This window comes from Heterocephalus glaber, unplaced genomic scaffold (assembly GCF_053883595.1).
Source record: "Heterocephalus glaber isolate CG9 unplaced genomic scaffold, H.glaber_assembly_v1.0 deba00001457, whole genome shotgun sequence".
In the NCBI taxonomy this organism is placed as follows: domain Eukaryota; kingdom Metazoa; phylum Chordata; class Mammalia; order Rodentia; family Bathyergidae; genus Heterocephalus; species Heterocephalus glaber.
The window spans coordinates 41,822,520-41,841,745 of NW_028258305.1; the positions used below are offsets into that span (position 1 = coordinate 41,822,520).

The 19,226-nt window shown below is 37.7% G+C and overlaps 1 protein-coding gene across 1 annotated transcript in view; it reads left to right on the plus strand.

Moving 5' to 3' along the window:
* The window catches only part of Asxl2 (ASXL transcriptional regulator 2), a 146,641-nt gene that overhangs the window by 24,544 nt on the left and 102,871 nt on the right, over positions 1-19,226 (plus strand). Inside the window, exon 2 of the mRNA XM_021253585.2 lies at positions 17,166-17,248. Coding sequence (XP_021109244.1) covers positions 17,166-17,248 — 83 coding nt within the window. The remainder of the gene's footprint in view (positions 1-17,165; positions 17,249-19,226) is intronic.

Below are 19,226 nucleotides of genomic sequence, written 5' to 3' on the forward strand. Positions count from 1 at the left end.
TTCAGTACTAAGGATTGAGTCAGAGCCACACACTCAGCTATATCCCCAGCCCCTTTTAAATTTGAGACAGGGTTTCTCTGAGTTGCCCGGGCTAGCCTCAAATGTATGATCCTCCTGGCTGGGATTATAGGTGTGCACCACCAAACCTGATTTATTTTCTTTCTGTCTCTCTTTCTTTCTCTTTCTTTCTTTCTTTCTTTCTTTCTTTCTTTCTTTCTTTCTTTCTTTCTTTCTTTCATTCAGCTATTCTAATATGTGTGAAATGACATCTCATTGGTCCCCCCTCTGCCCTGTACTGGGGTTCAAACTCAGGACCTTGTGTTTGTGAGGCAGGTGCTGCATGTCAGGAGCTAAATGCAGCCCCTTACATCTCATTATATTTGATTTGCATTTTCCTAATTTAGCGATGTTGAGCTTTTCACATACTTGTTGGCCAGTTGTATGTCTTGGAGAAATGTCAGTTGAAATCCTTTTCCTATTTTTGAATTATTATGTTTTGCAGTTGTACTTCTTTTTGTTTTGTTTTGTTTTGTTTGGTACTGGGGATCGAACTTGGGTCCTTGCGCTTGCACAGCAGGCGGTGAAATTACTGAGCTAAATCCCCGGCCCTGGAGTTGTACTTCTTTATAAATCCCTTAGTAGATAGGATTTGCATATTCCGTTCTATGGGTTGTTTTTTCACGCTGTTAACTTTTGCTTCGTTTGAGACAGGTTCTCACTGTGTGGTTCAGGCTTATCTCACACTCACCATGTAGCCCAGGCAGACCTCAAACTGAAGATCTTCCTGCTTCCCGAGGGCTAGGGTTGCATTTATGTACCACTGTGCTACTCAGAACTTTTCACAGTTTGAGAAATGCAGTTTGTGCTTTTTGGTGCCCATATTGGTCTCTTTGATGGAGACATATTCTGTTCATTTGTTTATTCAACATTCTGTCTTACTAGTTTCTTACTGGAATTTTGGTCTTTTATGCTTTTATGATGTTATTACAAACATAGCTTCAGTAAATATCATTGTATGTATTTGTGTGGGAGTATAGTAATAGAATTAATTTTTATATTGGAATTGCTGGGTCAAAGGGGTATCTAACCGAAAGCCATATTGTGCTCAAAAGACCTGGTCCCCATACCGTGTTGAGTACTGGACTCTGAGCCTTTGGGCTTATGCCAGTTCAGTAAGTTAGACAGAAATCTGGTTTTGATTTTGATTTCTATATTTATACTCCTTTGGCTGTGGTTGAACATCATTTTTAGATGTTAATTGCCCTCTTGTGTTTTTGCTTTTCTGACTTCTTTTATATCCTTTGCCAGTTCTTTCCTTGAATCTTTTTTTTTTCCACTAACTTGTTATAACTTTGTGATGTTTTCTAGCTTTTCCCCTGTGATTTTTCTATTTTTTATGAATGTGTTGGTGCAGGTGTGCATGTACATGTGCGCAAGAATATATGTATTCTTATTTGATTGTGTTTGTACACTGCTACATACAGTTCCAAGATAATCACATTTGCAGTATTTTTTTCTCATATATCTCTGGGTTTTGTGTCAGTCTTTTTAGAAAAAATACAGTGTAGAATCCATAAAAGCCAAGATATTTGACTACAAAAATAAAATGAACTTCAAAATATTACTTGCACATGGTAGGAATTTGGGTTAGGGGTAAAAAAGAATTACTCCAGCTCTACACTTATTGATATTTCAGCAAGTGCCTTTGATATTTCATTGTACTTTTTTTCTGGTTTCCCCACCCCACTTGACCTTGTTTTAGTTTGGGGGATTCATTACTGTGTGACACGGTCACTGACCTTGAAGAGATACCAGTCTGTTTACCGATTATGAAGGAATAGATGCCTCTTACTTCTTGTGTGTACTCTGACACAGTTCACTAGACCTAGGAAGGGCAGCAGTGAGAGCAATGGGTATTGGTGTTAGAAGGTTCTCATGATGAAATCCAGGAACCAGTTCATTAAAAGTTGTATTTTCTTTTCCTTCGTTCTGTTGTGCAACTTTCCCTCACTATTTAGTAATGTTCTCTTTTTACAGTGCCTGCATTTTTTTTTCTTCTAAACCATGCAAGGGTGGCCAAAATGGGGCAGGGTGATGGTTTATTCCACATTAAAATTGGAGCTTTAAATAGAAATTGTACTTCTTGGGCTGGGGATTTAGCTCAGTGGCACCGCGCCTGCCTTGCAAGCGCAAGGTCCTGAGTTCGATCCCTGGTACTAAGAAAAAAAAGAAATTGTACTTCTTGGGGGACTGTTATAATGGGGACAGTATTAACTCTTCAGAGCAAATGCAGTTTTCTTCAGAGAAGAAGGTACAATTCAGGAACTCTAAATCTGTGTAGCTGCCACTCTCTTCAGGAGGCTTCCAGTTTTCTCTTGAATATCACATTGGCTGTTTTGCTTCAATAAGTGCATTTCATTATATGGGAATAAAAGTAATATAACTAGTAATAATAAAAACTAATAAGCAGTTTAATTAGTTGCCCACTTTGAGTACTTTAGTTGAGAAGGAGGAGAGTCATTGTGGCAGAGAGCGGATTTATGGGGAAAGTGAGATCTTTATTGGGGCGTGGTTCTTTTGACCATTAACTGGAAGCACAGATTGTGTTTGACATCTGGTAAACTTGTGGTAGCTTCAGGGCATTTCTTTGGCTTGTTCTGAGAATATTTCATCATACAGTTCTAATAATTTATAAAACATAAGTAAAATGTGAGGCATTGTTGTTTTGTTTTGCCAAGCTTGAGAAAGCTTTTTTATTTTATTTATTTATTTTTTTGGTACCGGGGCTCGAACTTGGGGTCCTTGCGCTTGTGTAGCAGGCTGCAAATCCACTGAGCTAAATCCCCGGTTCTAAGCTTTTTTATTTTTTATTTTGGGTACCGGGGATTGAACTCAGAACCTTGCACTTGTGAGGCAGGTGGTGAACCATTGAGCTAAATCCCGGGCCCTTGAAAGCTTTTTTTGACTAATAGGCTCTAACTATTGCCAGTCTATTCGCCATAATTAGTTTTACTGTTAACCTCTATGTATGGATTCATAATATAGATTTTTCATTATTCTAGGAGCTCTTAGTCTTGGTCTAGGGATGGGCTCTATCTCAGAACTTTTTGGAAAGTGATAGAAAACGTATACCAAAGAAAACTTATCCCAAAGTGGTAGAAAGAAGAAAAGGGAATTTATTGATCATTGAGAGATCTCCAGGAAGAACTTTAGATATGGTTGGATTCAGTGTTTAAAAAGCATTGTCAAGATTGAGTTTCTTTTTGTTTGCTTTTAGGATGTTGGTTTGGTTCTCAGTGGACCAAGAAAGCTGTTAGCTTCAGCCTCAATATTATTAGGTTTAAGTTCAGTGGTTGCTGGAGTGAAACAAAACGAAACGAAACATTATCTTATTCTGCCTTGCCTTGAGTCTTCTGCCCATTTCTAAACCAATTGCTGTAGCCAAGAGGATGGAAAAAACACCCCCCCCCCCTTTGGTGGAACTGGGGCCTCATGCATGCCCAGCAAGCCCTGTACCGTGGAATTACATAACAGTCCTGAAAGTGCTGATTGGTTTTGTGCTGGCATTGGTTCCCACCTTGTGCATTGAGAATGGAAGGTGGAGTGGCTTTTTTGTCACAAAAATGTTGAACAGAGCCATGTGTGTTGTTATTTCCCCGTAATCCCAGGTTCTCTGGAGACTGAGGTAGGAGGATCACAGTTTGAGACAATTCTGGACAATTTAGTGAGATCCTGTATCAAAATTAAAAGGGCCAGGATGTAGTGCAGGGGTGCAGTGCTTGCCTAGGATGTGTGAGGCCTTGAGCTCAATCCCCAGTACTGCCAAAAAAAAAGTTGGATAGTAGATTAAGTTGGTAAGAACACAGATCTACTTAGGGTCTCTCAGTGTATTCCAGGCTGACCTTGAATTTGTGGCAATCCTCCTACCTCAGCCTCCCAAGTGCTGGGATTACAGGCACGCACCACCACACCCTGCTTCTTCTCTGGCTCTTAAACACTGATATATTGTTCTGTAGTGTAGACTTTCATGTGTCTTTCCATTCTGCAGATTTCCTGGGTGAGCTTGTTCACTATTATCCCCTGTGTTATCCTAATTAAAGCTTTTGGACAGTAAATAAGCCTTTATAACACTGTTAAATTTATAAAGATTACTGTGTTATTAATCTGGACATTTTATTTTTTAGGTACTGGGAATCAAACTCAGGGCCTTGCACTTGCCAAGCATGCACTGTGCTGTTGGGCTACATCCTGGGCTTCCTAATTTGGACAGTTTAAATATAAGATCTAGATTATACAAGTTCAAGCCACACATCGTTGCATATCTGGAATGAATTGATAAATGCAACAGTAATTTAAGTATAGTTGCTGCTTATCTAACATCAAGCTGAAATATTAGAGGCTATCTAGATGCTTGAGTACTCAAAATATAATTTTTAAATCCTTTATTAGGTGAATTGAGAATCTATTAGCTAAGAAATAGGTGTATTGAGCACTGTAAAATGCCACTTGATTGTGCTTTCATTCTCTAAAATTGTTATCTGCTTCTTAGTGGTTATTCATATTTTCATAAAGTAGTTTCTGAAAATTGTTTTGTAGTTCTATGAACAAATCAGAATGAGCTTTGTGTGATAACAGTGCCCTCCTGTGGTTAAGATAAGTGCTTTGCAGAACTAGTGGGGCTTCTTTTGGTTGTTTTTTGAGACAGAACATTATGTAATCTAGGCTGACTTTGAACTTGAGATCTTCCTGCTTATCTTTTCTTTTTTTTCTGTTCATTCATTCATTCACTACATGTTTGCAGTACGTAATGATTACATTCATGGTGGGGAGTTGGTACAAGTACAATACTCCCCCTTCTCCCATTGAACCCAGGGCCTGGCGTGCTAGGAAAGTACTCTACCACTGAGCTACAGCTACAGCCTCTCTCCTTTTTAAAATTCTGAGAGTCTTGCTTAGTTGCCCACGCTGGCCTCCAATGTGATACTCTTGCCTCAAACTTCCCAAGTAGCTGGGATTACAGGTTTGTGCCACCATACCCATGTAGTCTTTTTATTTGCATTAAATCTGTGGTAATAGAATGTAATAGTTTAATATAATATGTTTACTCAGAAATATTTGGCCATTTTGTTTTTCCTTCTCTCTTGGGTTTTTCTGATGTATCTGTATATTTTCCTCACTTCTGTCTATATTTTCTTATGTACATTAAATATAAATGAAAACCAAAGTTTTTAAGCTGCTGAAGGAGAAGGTACATTTAAGTATAGAAGTGCTAAAAGGAAAAACCAAGCATTTATAATTCATAAATAGATAACCTCCATGGAAAATCAGAAATAATAAGATGAAGAATACACTAGAAAAAGTATTTTGTGTAGTGTTACAGTAAAAGTTTTAATAAATTTAGTATAAGATACAGAGCTAATATAAGTGCTAAAAAAGTAGACAGTGCTCCTGAATAACCAATTCACAAGTGGTGAAGTTATTAAAGCACAAAATTTATCAAAATATATGATGCTGTTCCATAAAGTGGTACTCATAATGTCTGTAATGATGCTGCAAAGAAACCCAGCGTCACTGGTCACCTTTGAAAGATACTGGCAAGTCAGCTAATTATTCTGAAAAACTGGTAAATACAAGGAGAATCAAGTTTATTATCTTGTTTTTTCTATATGAATTGTACTTCTAGTGGCCAAGTAGTTGATGAAGGAAAGCTTTTCTTTTCTTTTTGATACGGGGGATTGAACTCGGGACCTTGCGCTTGCAAGGCAGGCGCCAGAACCATGGAGCTAAATCCCCGGGCCCTAGAGGAAAGCTTTTCTTTTTAGAAGCATTCTAGGGCCGGGGGATTTAGCTCCATGGTTCCGCCACCTGCCTCGCAAACGTAAGGTCCTGAGTTCGATCCCCAGTACTAAAAAAACCCCCAAAAAACTATTTGCCTAGAAGCATTCTAGCTTATAAATGAAAATGAAATGATAGATCATCAGCACATTTCAGCTACCAAATAAAATAACGAGCCCCCTTGTAGGGAGCTTCCCCAAAGAGTTAAAGACATACTACAGTGATTAATACATAGCCATATTTATAACAGCAATTCATAATAGTTAAATCTTGGAAGTGGCCTATATGTCCAACAACAGATGAATGGATAAAGAAAATATGATATATGCAGTGGAGTACTAGTGCAATAAAGAAGAATAAACTTGATTCATTTGTTCATTTATAGGAAAATTAGACCTTGGGACCATAATGATAAGTGAAGTAAACCAGACACACAAGCTTAAATATTGCATGGTTTCTCTTACATGAGAAACTCAAAATACAAAGAACAAAATAAAAGAGAATGAAAGATCTTTTTCAAATAGGAAGGGGATCAAGAGATGGAGGGAGGAAAAGGGGATGAAAAAAGAATTGAGATGTTTTATGTACATGTACCAGCTTCCCATGAGGAATGTAATCATGTAATGCAGATAAGAATGTAATACTAATAAAAAAACCAAAATGATGAGTCGAGGGCAAGGTCGTGATTATCAGTGGTGGCTAAAATCATCAGGTTGGAACAAGGGCAGGAAACTTTTTAATAGATTGGGTGTGAGAAATACACTCACTGGTCCAAACTCAAGGAATGGACTTGGAAACACGAAGCATTATGAAAATAGGACTTTAATGTCAGTCTTGTAAGTCAGATGTCTGGTATGCAGGCACACTCAGGGCAGTTACAGCAAGCAATTTATCCCCCAGGACACAGGTCCTTCCCCTTTTCCTCATTGGCTGAGTGCTATGGGGTGTACAGTCTTCCTAGACATCGCTTAAATTTCCATATTTCCTTATAGGGCAGTGATGGCGAACCTATGGCATTTGTGTCACAGCAGGCATACAGAGCCCTTTCTGTCGGCATCGAGGCAAGTTGCCCTAGCAGCTGAGCCTTGGATAACAGTTGTTTTTTCTTTTTTTTTTTTGCTACCGGGGATTGAACTCGGGTCCTTGCGCTTGTGCAGAAGGCGGCGGGCGAAACCACTGAGCTAAATCCACAACCCAACAGTTGTTTTTTCTTTTTTTTTCCCCCTATTAACTTTATTGGTACATTTTAGGTATACAATAGTTACATTCATCATTGGAATCTTGTACCATTACATGAGTCTCTTGGTTCTTATTTTTTTTCCCCTTCCCTTGCCCACCCTTCCCTATTTGCAAAGACCTTGTTTCCATTTTTTTCCTCTTCTCATATTTTTTCCTTGCCCTTTTTTCCTTTCCCCTACCCCTCCCAATTCCCCTGTTCTTTTAGACCTTTTCTTCCTGTTACACAATATCAGTTATACATTTTTAAAATTACAATATTAAGATCTAGGAGACATTACCACAGATTTTACAGAATTTAAAAGGCTATAGAAAGCATATTACAAAAATCTTTTTTGAAATAAATTTGACAACTTCTAAGAAGTAACTTAGAAGACAAATTAATGAAACTAACTCTGGAGGAAATATAAAATTTGAATAGCACCTATTAAAGAAAGTATATTCCTAGCTTGAAAACCTACCTATATGACAACAGCAGGCTCATAAACATTTTAACTGATAAATTATATCAAACAATTAAAGCAGAAAAAAGAAGGAACACTTCTCCCTTCATTTTAGGAAATCAACATTGTGCTAATCCTAAAACTGGATAAAGATAATAGAAGAAAAAAGTATGAATATAGATAGAAATTTGTTTAACAAAACAAACTCTTAGAAGTCAGATCTGGCAGTGTGTAGAAAGTGGTTTTGTTATAGGGATGGCAGTGTTGGTTCAGCATTGGAAGATCCACCCCTAAAAGTCATCATTTTAACAGAGGAAAGGAGAAAGCCATATGATCCTGTCACTAGTTGGAGAAAGAGTATTGGACTAAATTCTACAGCTGTTCATGGTAAAAGCTATCAGGAGACTGGAAGTAGAACAGAACCTTCTCAACAGATCAAAGACATGTACTCCATACTTCCAGCGAGAATGCCTTCTATGAATGGAGATGATACAAAGCTTTCTCCCTAAAGTGGGGAACAAGGGCATACATGCCTGCTCTTCATCTGTCCATTAGACTTTGAAACATAGGTCTAAACCAAAATAGTCTGGCAATAAAATGACACAACTAAGATAGGATTGGCATGGCAGAAGCAAAATCTTTATATGTAGATGAAATGATCATCTACAGAGAAAATACTAAGAAATCTCTAGGAGCCCCTAGAACTTGTACTTGAATTTATTTTTTAGCAGGATTAGAAAACACAGGTATATATAAAAATTCAGGTCTGGGTATACTTGCTATAAATGAAGAATTGGATATTGAAATTTAAAAGTTATGTAGGAGTACAAAGGACCCAGAAAAGCCAAAAACAAAAACAAAAACAGTGTTGGAAGATGTTTAGCACCCAATTTTAAGACTTCTTCTAAAGCTACAGTAATCAAGGCAGTGTTGGTGTAAGGAAAGACATATAGATCATTGGAAAAAAACAGAGAATCTAGAAATAGAACCACACATATATGGTCCACTGAGTTTTGAAAGATTATTTAACATTAGCATTTTATAGAATATAAACTCAATTCAAGAGCCGAGGAAGAGATAGTGTCTTCAGCAAACGGCACTAGAACACCTGGTATCCGTATATAAAAAATTAACCTCAACCCTTTTTTTCCATACATGAAAATAACTTGAAGGAATCTATGAACCTAAATAAGAAAGCCTAAAAGTATAAAACTTTAAGAAGAAATTATAAGGGAAAATATTTATGAATTCAGGGTAGGCAAGAACTACCTAGGATATAAAAACCATGATGTATAAAAGAAAAAAAATTGATGAGATTCCATCAAAATTTAGAACTTTAAATGACCTCATTAAAATGAAAAGTAGTCCTTAAACAGACCATATTTACAATGCATATAACCTAGAGCAGAATATATAAAGAATTCTTAGAGCTCATTAATAGACAACCCAATTAAAATGTAGACATAAGATGATCAATAGCCAGTATAGCACAAGGAATGGTGTGCAATTCTAGAATCAGAAAAATACTAATCAGTACAATAATAAGATTGAATTGTACACTCATTAGGGAGATGAAGTCAAAAGTTTTAAAAGCCTTGTCATGACTTTTTCTTTTTGTTGGATTCTCCCCCTTTGCGTTTAATTTGTCACGCCCAGTGGATTCATTCTGCTGGGTTTCCTTGTGATCCTCATTGTCTTTTCCTAGGGTATTGTCTAAAATTTTTTGGAGTGCCAGTTTGGTATTCATGAAGTTCCTGAGGTGCTCTTTATTATGAAAGCATCTTATTTCTCCATCAATTTTGAAAGATAGTTTTGCAGGGTAGATCAATCTGGGTTGGAGGCTGTTTTCCTTTAGGGCTTGAAATACATCACTCCAGGCTCTTCTTGCCTTGAGGGTTTGCATTGAGAAGTCTGCTGTGATTTTGATGGGCTTTCCTTTGTATGTGATTTGTTTCTTTTCTCTCACTGCTTGTATAATTTTATTCTTCTGTTGGATTTCTGGAATCCTAACTATTATATGCCTATGTGTAGATTTTTTTTGATTAAGGTTAGCTGGAGTCCTATATGCCTCACTTAACTGTACGTCAAGTTCTTTTCCCCTGCTTGGGAAGTTTTCTGCCATCACTTCTGTGAACAGTTTTTTTATGTCATCTGCACTCTCTCCTCTTTCTTCATTGACTCCAATCAGTCTTATGTTATTCTTCTTTGCATCGTCTAGCAGCTGCTGGATTGATTTCTCATGTTCCCTTACAATTTTAAAGCAATTTTTCTTTTCCTGGTCACTAATTGCAATGTTATCTTCTATATGTGAAATTCTATCCTCACATTGGTTCATTCTGCTGCGCAGACTTCTGATGGAGTTTTTAATCTCCTGCCAAGTGCAAGGTCCTGAGTTTGATTCCCAGTACCAGAAACATAAATAATAATAAACAGTTTGCCATCGCTGTTGTAAATCTAGGTGTTCATTTTCTCCCTTCCCCACTCATGCCTACATTCCTTAACAAAGACTTTATTAGTTTACCTCTCTCCCACTATCCCATCTGCTTAGGAACCTTCCAGATGCATGAACTCTGTCACATCTACAGGCCATTAGGCTGGACTGCTGGGTGGATAAGGGAAGGCTCACCGTGGGTGTGGCTGGCACACAAAAGGCTAGTAGCCTGGGTGGGATAAAATGGAGAGGCAGACTTGCTGCTGCCACTTCTGCTATTTCACTGCTTGTTGCTGCTGCTTGCCTGCTGCTGCCTTCTTCCCTGCCATGCCATGGACTGTTTCTCCTCTGTGACACCCCTCTTCTGTGCTACCTTTCCTTGGAGCCAGCCACCTGAGGACTGACACCTCTACAGACTGTGAGCTGAAATAGACCTTTCCTCCTTTAACTTTGGGTGTTGGGTGTTTTGTCTCAGCAATGAGAAAAGTAGCTAAGATACCATATCTGCCCCACTGATCTATCTTGGCATCTCAAAGAGAGTAAAGGTACTTTGTGTGTTCTGATGTGGTATGATAGGAAGTATACAATACTGCCTATGCTTCTAGGGGAGGGAGCCTTCCTAAAAAAGCCTCTAGGAGTGAATCCTAATCATTAGGGAGTACAAGGGATAGAGAATCAACAAAGTCCAGAATGGGGAAAACTAGTACAATCTACTTGTTTTAAGTAAAGAAGGGAGAGGGGGGAAAAAAAAAGGGAGAGGGGCAACCCACTTTCTGGTCCCCCTTCTGTCTCTCTTAGGCAGAAGCTTTTTTTCTCCCAATAAATTTTTCCTATTCTTAACCTCTGTTGTTCCTAGAATTCATTCTTCAATTTTAGAGAACACGAACTCGCATTTCGGATATCTAGTAGGTTTGGGAGTTACATCTCTCCCCCTATATCATTTTGGAGGTCTTCCACCGAGATTACTGGTCAGAGATGGCATCCTACTAAAGGATAACAAATAAAAGAGTTTTCTTTATGTCATTTAATGTCTTGGGGTCAGATGGAGGTGTTTGACTGAAAGACTATTCCATACTAAGATGGACATGGATTCAATTCAACTACTAAAATGACCATGGTTGATAAAATATATTTTAAACGTGCTTAATGTCCAGATGAAATTATAACAGTTAAGCTCACTGCTCCTACCGAAATACTTATGTCACTGGTCTTCTCTTCTGGGTGTTCAACAACTAAAGTTTGGAGACCAAAACTAGAAAGGTAATGGCTATGAGGACAGCCAATATTTTAGCCCTGACCCCTTAGGGTCAACAAAGAATCCAGGACATGAAGGAAACTTTCATACAGGATCCTACATCTTTGACTCAAACTATACGACTACCAAGATGACAATGCCTGGCACCTGTCGAGGGCCTTTAGCTTCTCTGTAGAGTAACTATAACCGCTGATCACAACTACGACTCTCTTCAGCTGGAAGTAGCCAGACCTGTCTTCACCCTTTACCCCCTCACAGCAGTTAGGGGTACTTCTTCAGAGGAGGGAATATTATAGATAAATAAGTTAATTAGATATCTTGTTGGCAGGTAGACAGGGCCTCCCTTAAGGCACCAGCCCTCCAGGAGCCAACACAGCAAGGAACCAACAACTGAGGAGAACAGCTGAGGCTTATTTACTGGTTAGCATTATAAAAAGGAAAAGAAGTACTACTTCCCCTAGAGATAGATAGCAGAGATTGATATTCTAAATGGGAAAGTCCTTGTATGTGACTTGTCTTCCCATATGATTCCCATTTAATCAATATTACCTAGTGGCTGTACTTGTAATCTTATTGGTTGGTCATGGTTTTGTCCCACCTCATGCCCACCTTGTAAATTTCCATTGGGTCTTACAGTTTTTTCCCACTTTGTACCCACTTCACCACATGGCTTTGCTGTATAAAACATCTTTGAAAGTGGGGTGAGCGGGCAACCCACTTTCTGGTCCCCCTTCTGTCTCTCTTAGGCAGAAGCTTTCTTTCTCCCAATGAATTTTTCCTATTCTTAAAAAAAAAAAAAAGAGAAGGGAGAAATGCATGAGTACTAACCAGATGCAGAATGTATTGGACTTTGGAGATGTATTTGAACAAACCATCTGTTAAAAATAGGTGTTTTTTTGTGTGTGTTTTGGATTATGGGAGTGCAGGTCCTGTACCCAGCTGAGGTAGAAGGCTTGCAAGTTGAAGCCCACCCTGGGCAGTTTAGTAATTTAGCAAGATCCTGTCTCAAACTAAAACAATCTTTCAACACTTCACAGTGGCTCTTAAACTTCAACAGAACGTTTGAAGCTGGCAGACATTTAAACCATAGCATGGAGAAAATCCCTTTTGCTTAATGTATATATTGATGTATAGGATCGTGTATGGCTTTAACTCAACACCTGGAATTAATTTTGGAATATTGAAAATCTTTATGTGATATTCATCTATATCTGTTCCTATCTGTCTACACACGTATTTAAAAACTCCTAGAGTTATACACTTAAGATTTCCATATTTTACTGTAGGAAAATTGCACTGTAGCAACAACAAAAAATACAGGAAAAAAAGCCGCATATAGAAAATAGATTTTTACTGAAAAATAAATAGCACAAGCATATTCAGATGACTCATATTGATTGGAGTTTTCAGAGATGGGCTTTGAAATAGCTGTAATTAATATAATTCGGGCGTGAGGTATAGGTCCGTGGTAGAGCATTTGCCTGACGTGTTTCAGGCTCTGAGTTTAATCTCCAATACCCCCCACACACTTATAAACGTGTACTTAACAGAAGGTGGAGAATATTCATGGAAAGTTTGAAACTACAAACTAATTGGTATGGAAAATTTAGACCAAAGGAATATAATAATTGAAATTTAAGATCTCAGTGGTTAGGCTTAAGGTAGATTTTCTAGTTTTAGTAATTGTTTCTTCAGCTAGTTTAAAAATTAAGTTGATATAAATAGTGAAACAGAAAGATGGAAAAAAAATGACAGCAAAGAAGAGAGTCTTATGGGACATTGTAAAATAAAAACATTTAGTAATTAGATTCTAAGGAGGAAAGAAAGAGAATGGGGCAGGAGCAATTTTGAAAACTTAGCCAAGAAGGTTCAAGAAGTCCTATAGGGCCAGGGATTTAGCTCAGAGGTGCCGTCGCCTGCCTTGCAAGTGCAAGGTCCTGAGTTCCATCCCTGGTACTGCAAAAAGAAAAAAAGTCCTATGAACGTCCAGCAGAAAATTACTTCTAGGCACATAATAGTAAACTGCTGACAACTAAAGCCAGAAGGTTGGTTTGTTGCAGGGCGTGGATACACTACCTTTAAAAGATCAGTGATAAAACCAAAAGTTGATTTCCAGATTAGAAGTTGTGGAATCCACAAGACAATGAACTGATACTTTTATAGTGTTGAAGAAAATAATTGCCAGCCTAGAATTTTATACACAGTATCTTATCTTCCAAAATGAAGACAAAATAAGTACAACTAAAAACCCAGCAAATTTGTCATTAGCAGATTCACCCTAAAGGAAATATTAAAATGAGCTTATCAGAAAAATAATTCTAGGTGGAGGCTTGGAGAGATGCTGGACAGATAAAAATCCATGGAAGGGACAAATAAGTGTTTTAAGTCTAAATGCATATTAATTATACACAACAGTAACAAAAATGTGTGAGGTCAGGTGGGGACAGTAATTGGAATTAAGTGTTCTGTGCTCACTTCGGCAGCACATATACTAAAATTGGAATTAAGTGTTCTGAGGTTCTCTGAAGTGGCAATTAGAAAAAATGGAAAAACAAGAATGAAAGACATTACAGTATTCATGCACATCCTTGTTTATCGTGGCACAGTTCATAAAAGGTAAATCTTGGAAGTGGCCTGTATGTCCAACAGCAGATGAATAGATAAGGGAAATGTGATATGTATACACAGTGGAGTACTACTGTATAATAAAGAAGGATAAATTTTGAGTCATTTGTAGGAAAATGGCTGCATCTTTGGGACCATAATGTTAAGTGAAATAAATCAGACAAACACGCTTAAATACCACATGATTTCTCTTATATGAAAAACCCAAAGTATAAATAAAGAGCAAAATAAAAGATAATAGGGAAAACAGGGAAACAGATCTTTTGTAAATGGAGAGAGGACTGAGACATGGTGGGGGACGTGGGAAGGGGCAAGGGAAAAAAGACAGAATTAAGATGCGTAGTGTACATGTATCACCTCCCCACAAAGAATGTAATAGTTATGTGTTGCAGACACATGCTAATAAAAATTAAAACAAGGAAAATGGAAAATCTTAATTTTGAAAATTAAGCAACTCATTGCTGAGTATTTTACAAATGAAGGAAGAAATCACAGTGCCATTTAGAAGCATATTGAGCTAATTCTTGATGGTAATAGTACATGTTAATATTTGTGGGATATAGCAAAACTACGCATAAAGGGGAATTTATAGCCTTGCATCCATCTATTAGAAAAGAACAATGCTAGAGGCTGGGGTGTGGCTCAGGCAGAGCACTTGCCTAGTATGCACAAAGCTCTTAAAGTTTCATTCCCGGACCCCACCCCCCCAAATCCCAAGAAAATAATAAAATAATAATGATGACAATAATGGTTAAGTATCCATTTCAAGAAGTTAATTTCTAAACAGAAACAGATGGAAAATACCCTGGGAGATTCAGAATTGACGTAAGAGATTGTCATTTTAAGGCAAGTCTGATAATTTCTTTCATGTGAGAATGTCCTTGCTTTCTCCTTTATTCCTGAAGGGTAATTTTCATAAATACCATATTTTGGATCAACGGTTCTTTTTTTCCACACTTAAAAAAACATTTTTTTTTTTTTTTGGTACTGGGGATCGAACTCGGGTCCTTGCACTTGCACAGCAGACGGCGAAACCACTGACCTAAATCCCCAGCCCTTTAAAAAAATTTTCACTCTTCTGCCTGTACTTTCTGATCAGAAACCCACAGTCATTTGAATCACTGTTCTCCTTATTGTAATAAATTATTTTTTCCTTGCTGCTTAAAGGATTTTTTGGGAGGAGAACAGTCTTAGTTTTCCCATTCTTCAGTTTTCAGGAGTTCTTTTCTGGGTATAGATTTCTTTGAGTTTGCCTTGTATGAGATTTGTTGTTCTTGAAATTGTGTTTATCGCTAAATTTGCGGAGTTTTCTGTTATTTCTTTCTCTTTTTTTTGTGGTAGCGGGATTTATCAAACTCAGGACCTTGTGCTTGCGAGGGAGGTGGCAGCACCACTGAGGTAAATCCCCAGCTGCTATTTCTTCAGTTATGTTTTCTGCACTCCATTGTTTCTCCTCTGCCTTTGTGACTGATGGCATGGGTGTTAGAGCTCTCGATAGTCTCCCTTTGAATCTGTTCATTGTTTTTTCTGTTGCTGTTTTTTCGAGTTCACTAACTCTTATCTCCATTCTGGTATGAAATCCTTCTAGTAATTTTTAAAATTTCAGTTATTGTACTAAACTTTTAGTTCTAAAATTGTATTTTGTTTTTACATATAAACACAAATATATGAAGCATATATGTATATATATATATTTTTTTTTTCTGAGACTTACTGATTTCAAGAATATTCACTCCAACCTCTGTTTTGTGTGGGGTTTTTTTGTTTTTTTTTTTTGGTACCAGGGATTGAACTTGGGTCCTTGTGCTTGTGAGGCAGGCAGTGGAACCACTGAGCTAAATCCCTGGCCCTTTGTGTTTTTGAGATGAAGTTTTGATATGTTGCCCAGCCTGACTTTAAACTCCTGGCATTAAGCAATCTTCCAGCTTAAGTATCCTAAGCTAGGACCCGTCATACCTGGATACCCTGAGTTCTTGAACCATGGTAACACTAGCGGCTGGTTTTTTTTTTGGGTACCAGAGATCGAACTTGGGACTTCGTGTTTGTGAGGAAGGCAGTGGAACGCTGAGCTAAATCCCCAGCCCTACAGCTTTTGTCTGAGAGTTCTAACATTTGTATCATATCATATAGCTTTCCTTTGCCTGATTTTTTGTGTTGAGTGATTTTCGATTGTATATTAGACATTTTGATCCTGCGTTATGATACTATGTTTTCTTTAAATTCTGTAGAAAAATGAACTTCAGGGAAGGGTAGGAGTTTTGTTTTTGCAGTACTAGGGATTGAACTGAGTGAGGGTCTTCACACTGAGCTATGTTCTTGGCCCTTTCTATTGTTTATTTTGAGACAGGGTCTATGTAAGTCATTGGGTTGCCCAGTCTGGCCTAGAATCTAGGAGTACGCCACCTGCCCGAACTTGTTGCACACTTCAGTACTGCGTTTATCTCTGAAGTCACACAATAGGGCGATAAAGAATATAAATCATGGAGATTCCCTCTGCACTCAGGGGACCAGAAGTTTCCCTTTCTTGGAGTTTTAGGTCTCTCTTCAGCCACTACTGGTCTTAACACCACCACAGCTGCTGCCATTGATGGCCTGGGGAAGGGGCAGAGAAAGAGAAGTGGGAAAACAAGAGAACCCAAACCTCTCAGGATTTCCCCTCCCTCTGTGTGACACAAAGAAGGTACCATGTGCTGTGCCTCAGACCAAGAAAGAGAATTCTCTTTGGATCCTTTCTGTCTGTATTTAGTGTGCTGTTCCAGGTCGGGGGCTGCTATTTGGTTCATTCCAAGAGCTGTCAGAGGAAACAAAACCAGGAAACTCACTGCCATACGCGTGGTGCTTGTTGTTTCCTCCCCATGCCACCCACTGTCATTTTCAAGTGACTGCTTCATGTGTTCTGTTGAAACAGGAGGGACTATGCTTGCTCTCTGTCTTCATGAGAACCAGCACACACATCATTGAATTTCACTGTAGTTATATGCTTCATTTGTTTGGTTAAGAATTCATTGCACATCCGTGCTGTACTTTTTTCTGGAAATGTAAAAATGGATAATCTTAAGATGTTTACAGTAGGTCAGAGGTAGGGATGTGATATGTGGGTAGAGGCAGACAGCAAACAATTTCATAGTCATTAATAGTATTTTAATGGTTAATTTTAGCTTTTTGATCCATTTCTGCTTCAGAATTTCATTTGCTGTTTGTGGTTGAGGGAGAGAAGATCTGTGATGAAAATTCTCAGTATATGTGTTTGGGATGTAATTTAAGACAATTAGAAGAGCTATAATTGCTACATAAGAACTTAAAATAAGAAATAATTTATTATCATATACTTGTTTCTCAGGTCTTAGAAAAATACCCCAATACACCCATGAGTCATAAAGAAATTCTTCAAGTTATCCAGAGAGAAGGACTAAAAGAAATCAGGTGAGTTATTTAAATATTATTAGTAACAAGTACAATACTTGATTAGAGTATTTTGTAGTATATGGTAGTGTCTTATAGTTGTAAAACTTGATTATTTAGTAATAGGTGCTTTGTTAACTTCTGATTTATTCAGCTGTTAGATTGCTGGAGTTTTTAAGTCACAGCACAGTATAAAATAAAAACAGTTAAATTTCTTAGTGAGAAGGAAAGTAGCTATCTCCAAGCCCATGCACTTTAGTTCATAGGAAGGCCTGGAGCCATCTGTAAGCCTTCATCTATCACTTCAGGCTTTTGATTGATGATGCTAATGACCGAAAAGCATTTATTTATTTGCTTTTTTGGTCATTAGCATATAAAATTACTATTGTGTGGGGAAGATGCTAGCATTAAACAGTCTAGTAAGAAATAATACTGTATTTGCCAAGAAGAATGAAAAGATAAATAAGGTAGTATGATTTTCAAATAAAAGTCTTAGCAAGGTACACATGCCTGTAGTTCCAAATACTCGAGGAGGCTGAAGCAGGGGGTCACTTGAGTCTGTGAATTTGATACCTAGCCTGGGAAATGTGGAGAGACCTTGTCTCAATAAAGATAAATCTTCTTATGTCCAAATACAATAGACTGGGGTCAATTAATACAAGATCAGAGATCATACACACTTTAGTTCCTGAGATACTACATTGTAATGGCACATAATAGTCACTGTTCATAATCAAGACCCTGTGTCATCAAGAAATGTTAAAATTATATTCAGTTTGCTTTGTATTTTAAGGCAGAAATTTGGCAGTTTATATTGCAGAGATTTTCATTAACATAGGAAGGTTATGGTACTTTGGAACTGCTCCTATGGGTGATACTGGGAAAGGGAAGGGTGGTCACAATTTGGTGGGGTGCTGTATTTGGTGGTCACAGTGACTGGGGAGGAGAGCACACTGTGAAATTTTAGAGGGAAAGAAACAAGGAGGCTGCTAAATTTCCTACATTGTGCTGGACAGTCCTTCATATTGCATAATTCTCTTCAGATGCCAGCAGTGTTTCCATTGAGAAACAGTGAGCTATGCTCAAATATGTGTAAATAAACACTAGTGTATTTCTTGATAAATAGCTATTGCATGTTCTAGATTTTAATTCTCATTTTCTTTAACATGAAATTCTAATTGAGATTTTTAAAAATTGAGTCTTTTCTAAAGCAGTTAAAAATTTTTTGTTTTTATTTGTGGCAGACATCAGTAAGTTGGAAATAAAGTTTGCTTTATTGGTATGAAAAAGTGAAATATAAATCAGCATATTCCATTTTATATAACATGTTCTGGAAAATTGAGTGTAAACATTTATAAATTAAACATTAAAGTGCACTTCAAAAATTAGCTTTTTTTTTTTTGGTACCAGGGATCGAACTCGGGACCTGGTGCTTGCACGGCAGGCACTGGAACCACTGAGCTAAATCCCTGGCCCCTGATATATTAGCTTTTAAAAGTATCTATTATGTTATTTAAAAATTAATCACCCTTGGGCCCGGGGATTTAGCTCAGTGGTTCCGGCGCCTGCCGTGCAAGCACCAGGTCCTGAGTTCGATCCCCAGTACCAAAAAAAAAAAAGAACAATAAAAATTAATCACCCTTAACTCATTTGTGACATAATTCTAAAGTTTTATTTGAATTAGATTTATCTGGTTAGGATTAATTGAAGCACAATATCACAGATTAGTTTGTGAAAGCTACAGGAGAAAATGATAACATTTTTGTTACTCTGAGAAATAAATGCAAGTACAGTAGTCTAATATCCTTTATATAGATGGTCATAAGGAAGAGGAATGAGCAAGAAATCTCATTTCTTTTTATAGTATTACATTTTTGATACACAGGCAAATACACTGGGAGACCTGGTATTTAGAAAACATTCTATAGCCGAGCCCAGGTCCCAAGTCCCACATTGGGCACCACCTGTAGCTGACCCATTCAGCCAGCCTTGTTCAGGG